Genomic DNA, 20,800 nt, shown 5'->3' on the forward strand with positions numbered 1-20,800 from the left:
ATCACTGTTGATATGTGTCTTTATATATGTATTTTGATTATTATTGATTACAAATACCTTAATCATAATCCATGGAAATACAAAAAGATTATTTTAAAATTTTTCTAAAGGTGTCCATGAAATTATCAAATATTGAGCCTAAGAGTCACATACTTGTGGATAATATATTTGCAAAAGAGGTGTTATCAATTCTAGACAGAGCTAAATTAAGATATCCGTGTAAAACAGTGTCTCCAGATGACGTCATTCCTATTTGTTCACAGTGTAGGTGTCAGGTTGTGGTCTAAATTTGCCTCAGTGACACTGAGACTGGGCTCTTGAAACTCGTTTCTAATAAACTGCCCTGTCACAACGAGGCTTCTCTACCTGTTTTTAAAAATACATATGTAAACTAAGGAAGAGCCTAAGCACATGACCAGCATCCTCTAATCTGCAAACGATCTGTAAAGGTAAGTAAGTGATTTGGTTTTCAGTGACTTCCCTTCCAGTACTACCTGCAATAAGTATCTAGTTCAGCTTGTTCTGTCTTTAAAAAATCCAGAGATCGGTTCCTGTCCTGGGAAATGATCGCCCACTTTCCTCATTGGGGCTCATAAACTAAATTTGCTGTTGGCTAAGAGCACTTACCTGAATGAAAAAGAGTGCTTTGGACTTGGGAAGCAGCAGGCCGAGTAACGTCAAGGCAGGGTAGAGCTAGCAAGACCTCAGGCACAGCGATCTCCATCTTCCTTTCCCCGAGACCACACTGGGCCGCAGCCTCATCAGCACCAAGCTTAGGCAGCTGCTCCTCGCTGATCACATGACACGAGATGTAAACCTATTCGCCACCCTTGCACCAAATAAAGAAGAGCACGTTGACTTTCAAACACAACTGCCTTTTGCTTTTTTTCTGTTTTTTCTGTTTAACAAAAAAGAATGGGCTTTGCCAGTGTTCGTGTCAAGGGTCTTGGTGTTCCCCTTCATCCCTCGCTGTGACCGCTTTTGCATTTGTTTCTTATGGATGTTGAAGAACGTGCCTTATTCAAATCAGTCGTCTGGTTTTACCAAAAATAAAGTTCCTTCCTTTTTCACAGTTGACTGATTCTTGAATTATATCTCCAAAAATAGCAGGTTTATAGAGATGGGCACGTGGTCATCAATGGAAGGAAAGAAGATTGCCCTCAATTGGCAAATTCAAAAACCGAAGAACCCTGTGTGGAGTGGTGACCTCGTGGCCAGGTGAAGGATGCGGGGCACCTGCGCCTGGAATCTGCTGCTCTCATTGGGCTTCGCCGCTGCTCGGCCTACTTAACGGGGCTGTTTGGTTTTGGAGTTGTGAGCTGGAGCTTGGGAATGGCTCCGAACCTGGGGTGTGCTGATAGAAAACGTGTTCAGTTGTGTGTGGGGAGTGGGAGAATCCAGACAGTGCGGACAGTTTCTGCCTTGGACTGCTGCCGAAGGAGAATCAGAGCAGAAGCACTGCAATACCCATCTCAGCCCCTTCCCCCATTCTCCTGGCTTCCTACCCCCACTATTCTGTCCTCAACCAAAACAACAACCTACTGACATAGGCACAGAATAGCTTCCTACCACACCTGAATTTGATTTTGAAAACCTGGTTTAGTGTTTGCAGTTTAGAATAATAGGCCTTTGTGTTTGGAGGAAGAATTCAGGGGATGCTGTCAGGAGGGTCAGGCCTCTGCTTTGATTTTAGGATGTTTAGTTAGACCCCGAACACACATCCTCTCAGGAGAGCAGTCCGTCGTTAGGAATAAGGATGCAATTCCCACTGGGTAGGAAACCTCTGGCCCAAGGGAAAACCCAGCCCAGGAGGATACCTGGGTACCAGGACGGGCTGGAGTGCAGCGGGAGTGCACGTACCTGCAGGCCAGCACAGAAGCTCCGTGTTCCTCCAGGTGGTCAGGTGCCTGTGGGCAGAGCCAGGGAGCCTTGTCCTCTTCTGGGGAGACCTGGAGGGAAGGCGATCTCGGGTGCCCCGTGTGAGCCAGCCACAAAGCCTCTGGCCACTAGCTCCTGTGAAGATCCAAACTGTCCTGCCCACTGCGGGAGAGGGCTGCGTCACCACCCCCCAACTCCTAGCTGTGTTTTGGGCTCCTTGCTGGTGGTGGTATGTGTGTGTAGAACAGGGGTGAGGGGTGGGGTGGTTGATGACGGGAAACACAGGAAGGGTGGGAGCCAAGTGCTGCCCTTGGGGCCTGGGCACATCCTCCCCCAGGGACCAGCCACCCTTGGAAGAGGACCCCCTGGGGAAGTAGCTCACCTGAGATGGTGGGGGTCTTCTGGAGAGGGCGCTGGACTGCGCAGCCAGGCTGCCCACTCAGCTGCAGTCAGGGCTCTGGATGGCCTGGGGTGGGGAGAGCGTCTCGCTCTCTCTCACACACACACTCCCGGACACACATGCAGACCGACATTCCGTGCCCCCGCCCCCCCCACCCCCGCCGCCCCCTTCCCTGAATGTCCCTCTTGCACACAAAGCTGTTTCCTGGTTCCCTGGCCCTCACCCCCACTGCTCCTCCCTCTGCCGGGGGTCAGAGCTGAGGGTCTGGTCCTCAAAGTCTCTTCTCACCCTGAGGAGCCCCATCCTTGGCAGGCAGGACTGCATCTACCTCAGGGAGCAGCAGCTAGCTACACCGCAAGTCCCCTTTCCCACAGCAACACATCTCCCTGGACACAGCTGGGACTGAGGCAATGGGGTGGGGATGGCAGGACACATGGGGGGGGGGGAGGGGCGGGGAGAAGGAGGGAGCCAAACTCGCTAGCGTGGAAGCAGGAGGGGAAAGGAAGCTGGTAGTCGACCTTACATCCATGCCCAGCTCCCCCGGTGAAGAACGGAGGACCCTGTGGGATTTCTGTTTCAAATGCCTCATTTATTGACATTCACTTGGTTGTGACTCCAAGTTATCGAAGACGCAGGAGAAGTCTGCAGCAGGAGCAGTGGTGGAGAGAGGGTGGCAGGAGGACGGGGTGTTCCCAGCCTCTCCTCTGCCTGTTTAGGGTGCAGTTTGGAAAGTGTCCAGATAGTGTCCCATCACTAAAAAGTGCAGTGCAGTTGAATGGGCTGAGCTTCTCCTTGCACAGGTGAGGCCCTGGCGGCTACAGGGAGGCAGGCGGGCTACATGGGGCTGTATGTGGGGGAGCCGGCGCCCACCATCTCTCCAATGCCTCCAAACACATTTTCATTTGTGGGGTGACAGGATTTAGGCTGGGAAAGCTAAGGAGACAGGACTGCACACGATGGTTCTCACTTGGGGACCCTAATAGATCAGGGGTCAGAAGCAGGTGACCATTGACCAGGTTGTCTTGATTTCTGCAAAGGCAAGAGGTAAGATGACACTTTTTTTTGCGGGGGAGGAGGGACAGCCCTTGCTCAGGGTGATTGGCTGTGGAATTCCAGGGCAGCAAGGCCCTGGGCTGGTGGTCAGGATGCGGCCAGGGCTGCCAGGCCCAGCTACCCATGTCAAGGGGGTGCACTTGACCCGGTCAGGGCTGGCGGTGGCGTGGGGTATGTTAAAGCTGCTGTCCTAAGCTGGTCCCTCTTGACTCAGAGACAGGTCTCATTACACCCACCTAGGGCTGCCTCCTGGTCTAAGAGAAATGGTACCATTTGAGGTCACTCATGGGAGAGTCAAACGTGTGCTTTTCACATACATTTCCAATTGCTTTGCCTGCTAACCCCATGTCTGACTGTGGTCTTTCACCCCTTAGCACGCGTCCCTGCACACAGGATCAGGCAGCTGGCAAGTGTGTCCAGCTCCTGCCAGGACCGGGGCGAGAGAGCGTGGCTGGCTGGCAGACCTTTGCAGGCAGTCCTCAAAGGGCCCTTGGAGTCCATCTGGGCAAGTCTCAGTCCCCTGGAGGAAATGGGGTCTCAGAGAAGATAAGTGACTGGTTCTGGAGCTAATGAGTGACCAAAGTGTGGCTCGACCGAGGTCCTCTGGTTCTCAACCCAGTGAGCCTTACAGATTGAGATGCAGGGTGCCCCGAGCCTGAACGGTGATGCAAAGGTGTGGTGAATCCCCCCCATGCTGCACCCCTCTCCTGGCCGCACCCCGCCCTTTCTCCAATACAAAATCAGTATTTCAGCAGAGGGGCCAGCTCCTTTCCTGCCCCACCCTCTGCAGCATTCAGTGATTCTGGATGGGTGGGGGTTAGTTATGCCCTTAAGAGGGGTGCAGCCACTCCTTACTACAGAGGCAACTAGAAAACTCATCGGATGCACTCACTCAAATGGTGTAAGGCCAAGGCTGAGTTAGAAGTGGGAAGTGGGAGTTGGACTTGGGTGAGAGTGAGACAGCCATGAGAAGGCCCTCACCCAGAGAGTGGGGGTCAGAGTCAGGCAGCGGAGGGAGGGCAGCAAGCAGAATCCAATCGCTACGTCAGAGCCCTCTGGTCCTCAGGCGCTGTCCCTGGTGGAACCAGCGGTCTGGCCCTGCAGCGTCGCGGCTGAATGACAGAGTAGAGGGGCTTACAGGGCAGCAGCATGCCATGGGAGGCGCCCGGCCTCTTCCTGTAGCAGCCACCTCACTGCAGTGGCACTGGTCACCTTTAGCACCCGCTGCCCATGCTGTCTGCGGGTCAGACTTTCCCTCCTAGTTGCTACATCCGAGACCCTCCCACTCTGCAGCTCCTGGGCGCAGCAAAGCCCGGTGTTGGTGGTGACAGGTGTGTGCACACCCCAGAGAATGCACACGCCCTCGCGGGGCTGTACCCTCTCGGTGTGGGGGACCACAGCCCCAGAGACCGTCAGCAGGACCTCACTGGCTAAGCTACTCGAACTCTAGTAACAACTCTTAAAAAAGGTTCTCAGCGGGGCAGCTGGTTCCCGAAGCAAAGAAAGGATGTGGGGCGGGCAGGAGTGGGGGACAAGGTTAGACAGCCGCTCTTTGGTGCATTCCTCACAACAACCCGATGCCTTTAAAGCCAACTCAACATGGTCCACAAGGAAGGGTGCAGTCACAGCTGTGCTGTGGTCAGGAATCAGCATCTGTATTTGAGCAGTTACAGGCTTTGCAGTCTCTATGACAACCGAAAAGACAAAACTAAATTGTGAACTGGCTTTTGGATTTGTTTTAGCAAGTCCTGAAGCGGTCCCTTTAACACCACCCTCTTCCTTCTCAAATTCTGCGGTTTTACTGTGCCCTGGCCCCTGCCCTGTGTCCCCCTTCTTCTTTCACCCCCCAAGGATGCTGGAGGCCTCCAGGCCTTTGCACAGCTTTCCTTCCTCTCACAAGACTGGCCAAGCCAGGGGTGGGGGTGGGGCACGAGAGGGCCTGGGGGTGCTGGAGGTGGCCCGAGGCCGGCACAGCTGCCATCAAAGCACCCAATGGCTTCAATCCTGGGGAACCTCCCACGGCGGGGCAAGGAAAGCCAAGGAAACAGACAGTCCTGTGGGGCGTTGGGAGGCAGCCGTGGGCCCAGTGCCCCTGACGGAGCAGCCTGTTGGTGTGTGTGGGGGGGTCCGGGGTGAGAGGGGTTACACTTCTGTACTAATAGCCCTTGGATTAGTGAAAGCCTCACGCCCAGAGCCTGGCCACGTCACCGGGTAACTCTGGGGTGCTGCCAACTGGAGGGACGGGAATCCCCCCTCCTTGTAATATGTGGGAGCGAAGGAGAACCTCTCGCTTCCGCCCCCATTGGGCACCATGTCGGCTGTCTGTATGTAAAAGGGGGAGCTGTATGGGGAGCAGGTGGCGCAGTGGCCGGCTGCCACCCCACCCGGCTGGCCGCAGGGCTCACTGGTGATGGGCGCCACGCTGCCTCTGCCGTCCAGGGCTTGGGCGCTGCAGGCATTGCAGGGGGGGCCTCTGGAGGGTGTGGGCAGGTCGTGCTCCTCCTCCTCCTCCTCTGCATCCTCCTCTCCGCTCTTCTTGCAGCAGTAATACTGAGGGGAGAGGCGGAGGGCCCCTCTGAGTGGCACAGGCAACCACGCCCCTGCTCCACTGTTGATCAACTCAACCCGAGACCACCTTCCACAGGTACAGATTCCCAGCCTTGCAAAACTTTCCCTTTTCCTTCCCCGACTCCCTAGTGTATTAACTCCAGGCCGTGGCTGGGGAGGCAGGGCGACAGAGGGAGGGACATACAATCACACTGAGGACAGGGCTGGGGCGGCTGGCAGCAGCTGTCAGAGTCCCCCCAGATGGCGCCCTTCCCACCACTCAGTCCCGGGGAGACAGCACAGTGAGCTCTCTGGGTGCTCCCTTCTGACCGCCCTCCAACTCCCAGCCCCCTTGACTTGTGCTTCCCACAGCCCACAGCTCTGGGCCTTGTCACCCTGAAGTGGGCTCCAGGGTCGGCCTCCATAATGGGAAGTGGTTTGCTGGTGGCGTCTGGCTGGGCCCGGAACTGACCTGGAGCCTACAGTAGCACAGGACGGCGATGATGGAGAGGAGGATGACCGCAGCTAGGATTCCGCCAGTGATCACAACTGTTCCCGCTGTCATCCGCCCGATGCCCCATCCAACTCTGCGGAGAGATGGGTGGGCAGGTGAGGGAGCCGCCGTGAGCTGGGAGCCTCCGGGAACTTCCTGCACAGCTGGAGCCAGGAAGGCCCCACCCCCTGAGCCCGGGGACACCTGAGGCTTCCTGAAGACGGGGCGACAGCCTCACACAGGGGCTTACAGCTGAGGGAGGATAGAGAGGAGGCCGAATGCTCACTGAGGCATAATTCTGCTTCCTGTTTCTACCCAGTTTCAATCTCCTTTAATTCTCTTTTCCTTCTCCTATCTCCCGTCCTCACACCCTCTTAAACTTAAACTACACCCCTCCCCCACCCTATGGTCCAAGACACAAAGGAAAATAGCTTCTGTTCGCAGTGCCCTAAGCACTCCCCTGGTTATCTCAGTTAATCCTCCACGCAATCTTTGGGCTAGTTCTTTTTTGGTTTTTGTTTTACTTCTCCTCATCCGAGGATATTTTTCCATTGACTCTTAGGGAGAGTGGAAGAGAGAGGGAAAGACAGAGAGGAACTTCAGTGTGAGAGAACCACGTTGTTTGGCTGCCTCCTGCATGCCCGACCAGGGCCCAGCCCAGGGAGGAGCCGCAACTAACCTTGATCAGAATGGAACCCTTTGGTCCATAGGCCGACGCTCTATCCACTGAGCCAAAACTGCTAGGGCTGGGCTAGTTCTTAATTATCCCTATTTCACAGGTGATGAACCAGGCTTTGATTTAGCTGAGATCCCACCCAGCATGGTTCACCCCAATGGCTATTCTCTCAATCACTGCCCTCCAGAGTCCAGACACCAGTGGTCTCTGAGCCCTTGATCCAGGTGGAGAGGACAGGGTCTGAATCTCAAAAATTCTCCCCAATTCTGCCCTGGCTCAAACCCACACTCCTTTTGGGGGGAATCTCTCCTCTTCCCAACTCTGTGGAAAACAAGGGCAGATGAGCCTAGAGGAAGCAGGTAGGTGGCCTTCTGGCTCCGGGAAGGTTGTGGCAAGGCTGGGGAGACGGTCCTGGCTAATGTGGGTTCACAGAACAGAGGCCAGCTCGATGCGAGGCTGTCTGGCCTCAGGCCGACTCCCCTTGCAGGACACTGAATGGGATTTCCAAGTCCCGGGTTCATGGGGACCAAGATTGGTTTTGCCAACAGGGCAGGAGGGTGGGAGGAGCCTTGGCATCTTGAGGATGGAAGAATGACTGTGAGCACTTACGTTCAGTAAGGGAACGGTGACCTGCAAGACAATAAAAGGGACAGAGATGTTGGAAGCAGAGTGTTACCCCTGAAGAAGGTCCCACAGGTTAGACTGGTCCCTGAGCTCCACCTCACCTCCTCCTGCTTCCCTCACTGTGTGCTCCATCGACAGGAAGCCTACAGGTCCCAAGGCTGGGTCTCCAGCTCTGTCTCCTACTGCCAGTGGACAGACATCTTGCTTGGATGTCCCACCGGCAGCTCGAACTCAGGCTAAGTGATCACCCGCTCTCCACATGGGTCCCCGCTCCGACCTCTGTCTGTTAGGGTTCCCCAGAGCTGCTATGAAGGCCCTTGCAGGTTGTTCATTACTCAAAGGGCAAGTGGGGGTGGGGCCTCACATTGCATTCTGCTCAAGAAGCCACGCACCACCGTGCTGTGTTCAGGTGGAGGAAGGAGCACCTTTTCTTCACCCAAAGACACCATCTGCTCCTCACCATGTGCTCCTGGAGCACAGCATGTACCCCAGCCCTACTTCTAATTCACTCAACCTGCTCACAGTGAGGGCTCTGGACCACCTGGGAGCCAGTTAGAAACGCAGCATCTCAGGCCCCACCCCAGGCCTAATGAGGCAGAATCTGCATTGTAACAAGGTCCCAGATGGTTAATTTGCATAGTAGAGTTTGACAAGGCTTCAGCATGTTCCCCTAGTTGCCCAGACGTTCAAATCCTCAAATTCTTCTAAGGCTCCCCTAGTCTTCTGTTGTTCATCAGTGAAGACGCTTTGCATGTCATGCCTGCCCCGGTGCAATGGCTTCCTGATCGATTTCACTAGTTTGTCTCTGAGCAGCCACCCACACTTTAGCCTTTCATCATGCCCCAATGCCCTTCTCTTCCTCCAGAGCCTTCCCAGCATCACACTGCCTGCAGGGTACGCTTACCTGGGCAGGAACTTTTAGACCAAACTTCAAAAGCTTTGTCCTGCCCCACATCCCTGCATGCTCACCACCAATTCATGTTCCCCCTTCTCCCCCCGCAGGGTCCCCCTACACGAATCCTCTGCCCATCAGGCAGGCCTCATTCTTAAGAAGCTTAAAGCCTGGGATGAAATGACACTTAGTAGCTTCCAATATGGTGTTTACAGCCTAGTGGTGAAAAGACACTGAATGTGCCTTATGATCTGGTGTAAGACACACAAGAAGAGACACACAGACCAAGGGCGGGGGAACACAGAGGAGGGGCCCCTAAGTATCGGGGAAAGGTTACAAGGAAGGTGTAAGCATGAGCAGAATCCTAAAAGCTGAGAAGCTTGTCCAGTAGACATGGTGGAGAGGGCATGAGGTGCTCCAGGACCTGGAAGGAACCTGGAAGGGCCTGGACGGGGGCGGGGGGAGGCACGAAGCTGGACAGGCTGTAAGCCAGGCAAGGGATTTAACTCTCGGAGATGATCAGGTTCCCAAAGGGCTTTCGGGAGGGGAGTGCATGACCTCACTTTCTCCGTCTATTTAAGTCCTGCCCATATTTGGAGGCTCCAGGAAGCCTCCCTGACTGCCCCACCGCGATGCTCTCTCTTTCTGTGCTCTTCACAATGCCTTTCCGTGTGTCACGTTTCAAACCCTGACTTGGTAGGACGCTTGTCAACATCCATGTGCGAACATCTTGACTCCTCTACTAAATTATGAGTCCTTTGGGATTAGGAGTTGTGCTTTATATTGCTCTGTATCTCCCTGCAGCATTATACACAGCAACTCATCTGGTATAGTATTTCTGGCAGTTATGACTCTGATCCACCACCAGGGGGCAGCAAGTTGCATGTCTCAGCTCACATCCTATATGCAGATGTGGTTCAAGACAAGTGTGACTTTGTCCAGGTGACATGGTGGGCTATGCTTCAAGGGTCCAATGGACATTTGATATGGGATGAAGCTCAGCCTAGGGAGGATTTATGTACCTTCACATTTATGTACCACTGAGGGCTGCTTAAGAGACACAGGCCCATGGAGTGAACTGAAGTTGGGGGAGGCAGCAGTGACCACTCTGCTGAAAGTTCTGGCCTAGTCCCCTGGGGTGTGCCCAGCCCATTAGGAGACAGGGGATTGTGATGCCTTATGAGAACAGTGCCCTCCCTCCTGCCCTCCATGCCTGGTCTCCCTTCTTTCAGTACCTTGAAGGCTGTAGAGCAGAAATGGCCCAGAAATGGTTGGGGGTGGAAGGGAGAAGAAGGCAATGAAAGCAGTCATGGGTATGAAAGCCCATTCAAGACCCAATTTTACCACTTACCAGCCACCCCAGCTTGGAAACTGATCACCTTTCTCACTTGTAAAAGAGAAATTAACCAAAAACTCAGTTTACAGGTATGATTCTGAGCAAAAAGTAAGATTCATGTCTGCAAGGGCCCCTTGTAAACTAAAAGATCCTTAGTTGTGGGAGAAAGAAAGACCTAGACATTTTGTGGCTGCTTAAGTCTGGCCTTACAATCATAAACCAGGAAGGCTTGCAGTGAGCTAGCGAGGCCCCAGTCGGTTTCCCTGAGGGCCCAGAGCTAATGGTACAATTTAGCATTTAAACTCCCACATCCAGTGGCTCTCTATTACTTCAGATGGGCTAACTTTCTCTTTGTAACTATATGCGAATGATAATAATAACTCAGTACATCTAAATAGCATGCTACAGTTTACAACATGCTTTCATTTGTATCCCCTCCTATGATGGGCAGGCTCTAAGGCCCCAAATGAGCCCCGTGTCCTGTGTACAACCCTCCTCTTCAGGCTAGGTGTGACCTGTGACCTCTTCCACCCAACACAATACAGTAAGGTGATGGAACGTCACTTCTGTGGATAGATTATATAAGATTCTGACATCCCCTTCTTGCTGGCCAACTTTTTCCCTTGCTGGTTTTGACACAGTAAGTTGCCATGTTGAGGAGGCCCATGTGACAAGGAACTGAAGATTCTTCTGTCCTTCAGTCCACTGGACAGAAGGAATGGAGGCCCTCAGGCCAATGGCCCAAAAGGGACTAAATAATCACTAAATAATCACATAAGAGTGGAAGTGGATCCTTCCCCAGTTGAGCTTTCAAAGGAAAATGTAACCCCAGTGGACACCTTGAATGCAGCCTCAAGTCAGACCCTGAAGCAGTGGACCAGCGAGCCACGCCTGGAGTCCTGACCCACAGGAACTGTGAGATCATCAATATGTGCTGTTTTAAGCTGCTCAGTTTGTGGTAGTCTGTTATGGAGCAAAAGAGACCTAACACCTCTTTTGGACTGTACAGAAAGTCCACACACGAGGGGAACCCAGGCCATTGAATGACTTGCCTGGTCATAAAACAACAACAGTCTCAGTTAGGACCCAAGGATCCTTGCTGTGGAGTTTCCATCATACCAGCCTCCTCCTGAGGACAGGAGAACGAGGTCCCCATGTTTCCTCCCAGGGCCTCACAGATCTGGACAGAATGGATTCAGTGGGGGCCAACTCAGGGGCTGCGGGCAGCCAAGAAGGACAAACCTGTTGCCAACTCACTACTCTGAGGCTCTGCCCTCTGTGACCAGGACTCACTGGAGCTCCCTCCCCACTAACACTCATCACCTTGTTTTTTTGGGGAGAGGGTTGGCCTGAGCCTCACACTTACCTGAAACACCTGGGGCAGCGATGACTCAGTCAAACAGGCTGAGCCTGAGCAGACAGTGGTTGGGGCTGCGTCATGGCCAAGGGCATCAGTCCCTGCCGAAGAAGAGAGGGGGAGGTCAGTGAGAGCTAGAGGGGAGGCCAAGAGGATAGACAGGCTCACTCTGGCACCAGGTTGTGACCCCAAGACTCTGGAGTGGATGTCCCCAAAAGGTCTTCCTTCTGAACTCCGCAGCTGCCTTGGTTTCTGAGGTCCCTGGCCTAAGAACCCGAGGCCACATTCTATCTCAGTGCCACTGTCCAGAGCAGCAGCAAGGCGCTGGCAGGAGTCTCTGCCTGTTCTTGGAAGTGAGGCTCAGTGGGTGAAGAGAGTTCTGTCTCATGCTTCCCTGGAGAATGCTGACCTGTCTGCTGGTGAGGTGTCCTTGTTTCCTGCACGGATGATACCTTTCTCAGTGGCCCTGCATCCCTCTTTCCCATTCTCTCCTCCATTCTCCTCTGGGCCTGTCCACATTCCCAAAAGCTGCACACTCCTTTCCCTTTCTGTGATATCCCGACACCCCTCAGGCCAGCATAGCCACTGGACAGTTGGATGAACAAGTCCGACAAGATGACAAGATCATTATGTGATAATAAGATCATCATTCTGACGTGCTCATGGAGGATGGAGGAGGCAGGATCCAACGGAAACATTTAGAAACCCAGTGTAGACTAATTAGTGGGGGTTCCTTCAAACCAAAAACTTTTAAATATCCTCTCAACATTATTTAGAGGAGTATGAGCCTTACACTGGGAATGGGGTGTGGGAGAAGAAGGACACTCTCTGGTGGTGATGCCCCATCCGACCTAAGCAGGGCCGGTCCCACTGGGTGTGTGTTTGATTGGGGAAGGAACCCAACCATTAACAGGACTGGCAAAGCCGCCTTCTTTGGGGACAGAGCAGGTCAGGAGCAGGGCTCCAGAAGACAGATGGTCATCTACAGCATTGCCCCATCCCTGCCTTCACCTCCCTTCTAGATCTAGGCTTTAATACTGTCACCAGCCCTGCCTTGGGTGTACCAGTACTCAGGTTTTCTTTTCCCAAGATGTTCTCACTCTCATTAAAATGAAAGTCATATGGAGCTGGATGCCAGAGCAGGACTCTTCCTCCCTAAGTTTTGATTGAGTTGTGAGTTTGGGATGGGTCCCTCTTCCTGGATTATGTGCAGGAGACTGGACATGGGAAGGTCAGAACATCTGTTTCAGGATCCATGAACCCTTCCCTCCACTTTGTAAAATACAAATGGGTCAAAAACTTGGTGAGGAAGATCTCCTTGGCAAGAACTGTAGCTGAGCCATGAATCCCTCATTCTAGGCCCCAAGGGAGGAGGGCTGTGGAGCTGGCCTGGGTGGCTGTCTTAAGTCCTGTCCAATAGTGCCACCTGGAGGCCTGAGAAGACCCCAGCCGATGAGGCTAGAGGTGACCTCCAGAGGCCCAGGTGCTGGGCAAGTTGTAGGGGACACCTGGGCTAAGGGAACTACAGAAAAGGGGGACCCAGCAGAGAACCTCAAAAGAGACCACAAGAACATTCACAAAAGCAAGAGCCATCTTGAAGCATCTTCCTGGTCTCTAAGAATTTCCATTTCAATTCTGGCATTTAGTCACACGGCAGATTGGGGGTGGGGTGTAAGAGTCAGGGAGTATAGATAGCAGATGGACATGGCCTGCCACCCCACCTGCTTCCAGACTGAAGCAGATCCAAACTGGAGGAAAGAAGAAGCCTAACACTATCAAATTAGGAGTGGATTTAAAAAATATATACATTTTTATTGATTTCAGAGAGGAAGGGAGAGGGAGAAATAGAAACATCAATGATGAGAGAGAATTATTGATTGGCAACCTCTTGCACGCCCCCTAATGGGGATCAAGTCGCAACCCAGGCATGTGCCCTTGGCCAGAATTGAACCTGCGACCCTTCAGTCTGCAGGCCGACGCTCTATCCACTGAGCCAAACCAGCTAGAGCAGATTAGGAGTGCTTTGATTACTACTCATTTTGATTTAATTTCTGAGTTTAGATGGCATCTGTAACTTGGAGTGCCTACCTATATATATAAAAGCTTAAGCGACCGAACAACCGAACAACCAGTCACTGTGACACACACTGACCACAAGGGGGACAGATGCTCAATGCATAGGATCGGGCTCCCTCCTATCTGGATTGGGCCTGCAGGGATCCGGCTGAAACCGGCTATCCAACATCCCCGAGGGGTCCCGGATTGTGAGAGGGCACAGGCCAGGCCGAGGAACCCCCACCGGTGCACGAATCTATACACCAGGCCTCTAGTAAGACTATAAGAATGGACGAGAAAGCAATGGGACTGGCCCAAGTTTTTATCTCAGGTCAGGGGAAGACTTCTCCCAGTAAAGGTTTGGCCTGGCCGGCATGGCTCAGTGGTTGAGCATTGACCTACGAACCAGGAGGTCACAGTTAGATTCCTGGTCAGGGCATATGCCCAGGTTGGGGGTCGATACCCAGTGTAGGGTGTGCAGAAGGCAGCTAATCAATGATTCTCTTTCATCATTGATGTTTCTCTCTCTCTCTCCCTTTCTCTCTGAAATCAATAAAAATATATTTTAAAATAATAAAGGGATGCTTGAAGAAAAAAAATCAGTTGTTTTTTGAGGACAAACCATGCAATATGCTTAACATGCCAATTACTTATAGAAAAATGATCCACAGAAATGGAAAAACTCTAAGAGAACTGGATCAATATTTTTATTTTCTAGATGAAGAAACCAAGCTCAGAGAGCACAGGTGACTTGCTTAACCATACACAGCAAGACAGAGACAGAGCGGGAAAGGCACTGGGAGCAGAGCCAGGGCCCTGCCGTTAAGGATGCTGCTCTCCTTCCGGAAGATCTGCACGTATTTCGCCAGGAACTGAGGTGTCCCCTAGAGTAGGGTTTCTCAAACTGGATGATGGTAAGAATCACCTGAGCCATGTATTAAAAAAAACAGAGACTCCAGACTTCCTAAAATAGCATCTCCAGGCAGGGGCCCCAGAATCTGTGTTTACAACAGGGCTGAGCCTTACCATCTGGCCCTTTGGGAAACGATGTAGGGATAAAGGTCTCTGGGAGGATTTCAGGCTGGAGGCCCAGGGAAGGTGGGTGACCTTGCAGAGCCTGCTGCCCATAACAAGACTGGCACTGGATTCTGCGTCCTTGGGGTGAACGGGCCAGAGAGTAGCAGGAGGAGGGGAGTGAAGAGAACCAAAGGTACGTGGGTCCCTGTGAGGGATGGAGCCAATAAAGAGGTCAGGATGGGACCTTAAAGGCCATTCTTCTAGTGGAGGCTGGGGCACATGAAAAGCCCTGAAAGAACGTGATGGGAAGTAGGTTTCCCACTCTCTACAGGCCGGGGTCTGTGCTCTCTCTGAAGGGTCCCTGCCCTCAGTGACTTCATTGCGCTGAGGCAGGGTCACCTACCTCACTGCCTGGGTGAACACAGGAAGGAAACGCCAGCCACAGCTGGCACCAGCACATGTAATTAATGATGGCCGTCCCCTGCTCCCTGCCCGGCCCCCTTAGGAGCAGAGGTTAATTGAGTGGGGCATAAGCTCTGGCTGATCTCAATTTCTTCTGATGCAATTAAGCCTTCTCCAATCATTTATTAGCTCATGAAATTGACACAGCAGGTTAGCAGGCCTGGGAAAGAAAAATATTTTTTTTCCTTGTTACCTGTCTTCCTGGACAGCAAGCCTCAGGCAAGCCTGGCAGAGGGTATGGGAGGAAGGGGCTCCTTTTACTTGGACTGGACCTATGGCCATTACCAAGCCCCGACCCCCAGGATGAAGGTATGAGGAGTCAGTGGTCAGATCGGTTCCTTTGCCCCAGATGAGCAACTACAGCATTGAAGAGGCCTGCGCTGTTTGAGAAGGGACCTAAGAGATATGAGGAACCTTTGCAAATCATCCAGGGGGAAAAAAGAGCCTCAGTATAATAATGGGCCATGGGCAGGTGGGTTATAAAAGAGGAAACCCAGAAACTAACAAGAAAATGAAGTGATGTCCAAACTCAAGAGTAATCTGACAAACACAAATTGAAACCAGAAAGAGCTATCACTCTATAGGTAGGACTGGCAAAAATGAAGAAGCTGGATAATGCCAAGTGTTGACACAGATGTGGGAATTTAGAGGCACTGCCAGTTAGGATATAGCTAGGGCAGCTGTTGAGGGAAAGACGGTACTACTTGGTCACATTAAGTTCACACATACCCCATAAAACAGCAATTCTACTCATGTGTCTGTCCACAAAATTTCTCAACACATTCATAAGGGGAAGTCAAAATAAAAAATGGAAGAGGAGATGTTAAAGTGATACCACAGAAATACCAAGGGTCATAAGAGTATACTATAAACAATTATATCCCAACAAATTGGACAATCTAGAAGAAATGGAGAAATTTCTATAAACACACAACCTACCAAGACTGAATCATGATGAAACACAAAATCTGAATAGATCAGTTACTAGTAAGGAGACTGAATCCGTAATTAAAAACCTCCAACAGCCGGCCAGCCTGGCTCAGTGGTTAAGCACCAACCTATGAAACAGGAGGTCAAGGTTTGATTCTGGTCAGGGTACATGCCTGAGTTGCGGGCTCGATTCCCCAGTGCAGGGCGTGTAGGAGGCAGCTGATCAATGATTCTCTCTCATCATTAATGTTTTTTTCTCTCTCTCCCACTTCCTTCTTCTCTAAATCAATAAAAATATATTTTGAAAAACACACAAAAAAATCCTCCCAACAAAGTCCAGGATCAGATGGCTTCACTGGTGAATTCTACCAAACATTCACAGAAGAATACCAATCCTTCTCAAACGCTTCCAAAAAATGCAATAGAAGGGAACTCTTCCACACTCACTTTATGAGGCCAGCATTATCAAATACCAAAACCAGACAAGGATGCCACAAGATGGATGAGATGAAGCCGATGGGAGCAGATTGATGGTGAACCCCAACAACAATGATCCCATAACAGATGGCCGAGAGGACATCCACAACAGTGGTTTTCCTACCAGAACTCAGGCATAATCCCAATATCAGAGGCATTGGACGCCGAGAAAGGAGCTGGCGTTGGGCCTTGAACTTGGGCCTTCAAACTACTAGCTGAGCCAGCTTCTCCCCCTACCATCTGAGCTGATGACTTGGGTGTTTGCTTGCAAGATAAAGCTCAAGTTCAAGGCTCTCTGGAGCTCTGTGCCCTTTATTAGTTGTGTGACCTTGGATGGAGCTCTTAATTACTTTTTAGTTTGTATTCTCATCCTGCAAAATGTGGGTGGTGATATTACTTCATTATTGGATGACTTTACTTTCCTGCTAGGGTGGGTGGGTGGCCCAACAAAGATAATATGACAGCACTTTGTCAACTTAAATCCTTCAGCAAATACAGTATTGAGTTTTTAGTCATTGCAGGACTGGTCCAGGACACTCTTTGTCTTTCCCTTTTAAGGGACACCTCAAGGCAAACTTCCTCCTGGTTGGATAATCAGATGGAGGACTTGAGACTTGTATTGGTCTTCACAGGCTTTGACACATACAGGGAGGCAATAGGGTCAGTGGAAGAGCAGGCTTCCCTGAGGTCAAGGAAGCCCCTCTAAGAGGAGGTAAATGGGCTCTGAATGGTTAAAGTGCAGTTGGGAGTAACAGTCCTATTTAAAACCAGAGGAATATCACTTGGATTTACCAAATATATGAACTGGTGTGTGGATGGTGGGAAAGAGGGAGGATTAGTCACTTTCCAAATGGGTCCCTTGTGTTTCCCTTAGCTGGAGAAGAATTCTCTGCCTTGAAGGGTCCGAGGCTGGAGGACTAGGAGTGGACGGTCAGGCCTCACATTGAGAGATGTGATCTGGGGATATTTGACAAAATGACTTTTACAGAGAAAAATCCTGAGAAACATATCACTCTTATTTGCCTAGCATTTTATAGCTACAACGCCTATAGGTTAATTCATTGTCTTTTAGAAGCTCTGATCTAGAGGACACATGGCCAGGAGTTCCCAAGCAGGCACCAACTTCATCTGGGAGTTTTATTACCATCCAGACCCATGGAATCAGAAGCTCTGCAGGTGGGGAGCTGAATGGCTAAATGCTCCCACGGGGCTTGGATTTGGGCACTGCTTTCAACCAGGCTGACAACCACTGCCTCCCATGGTCTCTCTCCTGGGCCCTGCAGTGGGCTCCTGTCTCCAGTTCTTCTCTGCCCAGTCCCTTCAATCTGCCCCCAGACTAAGCTCCCTAAAACACATCTCATCAGGCCCCTCCCCTACCACCCTCCCTAACTCCCTCAGGGTAAAGGCTGGCACTTCAGGGGCTCTGTGGAGTGAATATTTAGACCTCACTGTTACCACTCCCAACTTCTTGTGCAAAGCCCCTCTGTGAAGTGTTTCCTGATTTCACCCCAGGCCTGTAATAGGTGCTATGTATCTTCTATTACCATTGCTCTCTACGCAGTTATTTGATTTTAGACCCAAAAGAATGTAGGTTAGGGGCTGGGTCTTGTTCATTTCTGTATCGCACGTGTCAGGTCAGGACCAACACATGCTAGCAGCTCTACAAACACTGAATGAATGAATGAATGAATGAATGCCTGGTTGCAGGTACCTTGAGCTGTCATTTATGTTCACTTTAGATCAAGCAAGTCTCAAGAACAAATGTGTTTAGGGTGAACGCTCCTTGCTCAAAGGCCTAATAGTGCTGCTACATAGCTTACTGTATTTACCACAAATTAAGAGGAGCCTGGGCTAAAGAGATTGCCAAGGAGTTGGAAGACTCTGCTTTGGGTTTGATACCACTTATTTCATGACCACTAAATGTTTCTGAAATAATCTCATTTCCAACATTATTAATAATACGGTTTCTAAGTCAAAGGATGTCAAGGTTCGCCTAATGGATGTTATCTAATTCACCCTCCCATATTCCTGATGGTTAGGGAGGTCCCCTTCCCTTTTCCTGGCAGCAGGCCTCTTGTGGCCAGTGTGCAGGCAGAGCTGGTGGCACAGTGCCAGTGTGAGGCACAGGTGCCCTGCTCTCCCAGCCAGCCCATCCTCTGCCAGGCCCCGGAGAGAGGGCCCTGGACAGGGACCCTTCACTAACCTGTGCCTGGTACTAGATCTACCTGGGGGGACCTGGGACCTTGGTGCTGTCTCTGTCACCCTCCTGAGGGTGAGGATCGCAGAGGAGCCTAGCTGAAGGTGGGGGGAAGGAGCATCCACTGCAGGTTAAGCTCCTGGGGGTTCTGGGAGCTTCCGTGATGTGTGAGGAGGTGCTAAGTGATGGTTTAGATTAGAAAAACATGACAGCTTTTATGAATCCACCAAATTGGTCGTCAGTTTGTCTCAGGAAGTGAGGAAATGGCCACAAGCATACACTAGTGAAGTGTAACTATGTTAAACCTTCTAGAACAGCGATTTTCAACCAGTGTGTTGCAAAAATTTTTTGTTTAATGGACTTAGCCTGGAATAGCCCAGCCAAGGCCCAAGAGCCCAATCTAGTCCCAAAGGAATGACACTGGTTCCAAAAAGCCTGGCCTAACCCCTAAGACCCCAATCTAGTCCCGAATAAACAATGCCAGTCCCGAAGGGTGAAGCCTAGCCCCGAAGATGGGAGCCCAGAATCCGAACAGCTTTAGCCAGACCACGAGAGCCCAGGCCAGTCCCGAAGGGTGAGCCTAGCCCTGAGTAATGGAGCCCAGGATCCGAACAGCTTTAGCCAGACCACGAGAGCCCATGCCAGTCCTGAAGGGTGAGCCTAGCCCTGAGTAATGGAGCCCAGGATCCAAACAGCTTTAGCTAGCCCCGCAGGGCGGAGCCTAGTCCCCAAGAACCAAGTTCAGACCCAAAGCACCGAACCCAGACAAGAAGAGTGGAGGCCCCATGCCTAGGCCCGGACCTAGCCTGGAATAGCCCAGCCAAGGCCTAAGAGCCCAATCTAGTCCCAAAGGGCTGACACTGGTTCCGAAGAGCCATGCCTAGCCCCTAAGACCCCAATCTAGTCCCGAACAGCCAGAGCCAGTGTCTGCTGCCAGAATTTTTAAAACATGGAATACGTATCTATTAATTAGGGGCAATGATTTTTTTTTCTGTAGATTTTTTTTAAAAATATATTTTATTGATATTTCACAGAGAGGAAGGGAGAGGGATAGAGAGCTAGAAACATCGATGAGAGAGAGACATCGATCAGCTGCCTCCTGCACACCCCCCACTGGGGATGTGCCCGCATCCAAGGTACATGCCCTTGACCGGAATCGAACCCGGGACCCTTCAGTCCACAGGCCAACGCTCTATCCACTGAGCCAAACCGGTTTTGGCTCTGTAGATTTTTTTTAATGTAATAAATCTTTATTGTTCAGATTATTACAATTGTTCCTCTTTTTTCCCCCATAGCTCCTCTCCACCCAGCTCCCACCCCACCCTCTGCCCTTACCCGCCCCCCGACTGTCCTCATCCACAGGTGTACGATTTTTGTCCAGTCTCTTCCCGCACCCCCACACCCCTTTCCCCCTGAGAATTGTCATTCCACTCCCTTTCTATGCCCCTGATTCTATTATATTCACCAGTTTATTCTGTTCATCAGATTTCTTTATTCACTTGATTTTTAGATTCACTTGTTGATAGATATGTATTGGTTGTTCATAATTTTTATCTTTACCTTTTTTTTCTTCTTCCTCTTCTTAAAGAATACCTTTCAGCATTTCATATAATACTGGTTTGGTGGTGATGAACTCCTTTAGCTTTTTCTTATCTGTGAAGCTCTTTATCTGCCCTTCAATTCTGAATGATAGCTTTGCTGGGTAGAGTAATCTTGGTTGTAGGTTCTTGCTATTCATCACCTTAAATATTTCTTGCCACTCCCATCTGGCCTGCATAGTTTCTGTTGAGAAGTCCACTGACAGTCGTATGGGTGCTTCCTTGTAGGTAACTGTTTTTCTCTTGCTGCTTTTAATATTCTCTCTTTGTCTTTTGCTCTTGGCATTTTAATTATAATGTGTCTTGGTGTGGTCCTCTTTGGATTCCTTTTGTTTGGGGTTCTCTGTGCTTCCTGGACTTGTAAGTCTATTTCTTTCACCAGGTGGGGGGAGTTTTCTGTCATTATTTCTTCAAATAGGTCTTCAGTATCTTGCTCTCTCTCTTCTTCTGGCACCCCCATAATTATGATGTTGGTACGCTTAAAGTTGTCCCAGAGGCTCCTTACACTATCTTCATATTTCTGGATTCTTTTTTCTTTTTTCTTTTCCGGTTGAGTGTTGTTTGCTTCTTTGTATTTCAAATCTTTGACTTGATTCTTGCGATCCTCTAGTCTGCTGTTAGATCTCTGTATAATAATATTTTTTATTTCAGTCAGTGTATGCTTAATTTCTAGTTGGTCCTTTTTCATATCCTCGAGGGTCTCGCTAAATTTATCGGCCTTTTCTAGAAAATTCTTGAAAAACCTTATAACTGTGGTTTTGAACTCTATATTCAGTCGTTTGCTTTCCTCCATTTCTTTCATTTGTGA

At 50.8% G+C, this 20,800-nt stretch overlaps 1 protein-coding gene across 4 annotated transcripts in view; it reads right to left on the bottom strand.

Moving 5' to 3' along the window:
* Window positions 1–2,846: 2,846 nt before the first annotated feature.
* FAM163A (family with sequence similarity 163 member A) overlaps window positions 2,847–20,800 on the bottom strand; it is a 48,882-nt gene continuing 30,928 nt past the window's right edge. For 2 of the 4 annotated variants that reach the window (XM_080648454.1, XM_080648453.1), the window contains exons 2-5: window positions 11,266–11,357; window positions 7,657–7,677; window positions 6,351–6,465; window positions 2,847–5,881 (exon numbers count right to left, since the gene is read on the bottom strand). In XM_080648454.1, coding sequence (XP_080504580.1) covers window positions 5,474–5,881; window positions 6,351–6,443 — 501 coding nt within the window. In that variant the 5' untranslated portion in view covers window positions 6,444–6,465; window positions 7,657–7,677; window positions 11,266–11,357 and the 3' untranslated portion in view covers window positions 2,847–5,473. The remainder of the gene's footprint in view (window positions 5,882–6,350; window positions 6,466–7,656; window positions 7,678–11,265; window positions 11,358–20,800) is intronic. The other 2 variants (XM_080648456.1, XM_080648455.1) reach the window with 2 other exon arrangements.

Source organism: Plecotus auritus (genome assembly GCF_963455305.1).
Source record: "Plecotus auritus genome assembly, chromosome: 12".
NCBI lineage: Eukaryota > Metazoa > Chordata > Mammalia > Chiroptera > Vespertilionidae > Plecotus > Plecotus auritus.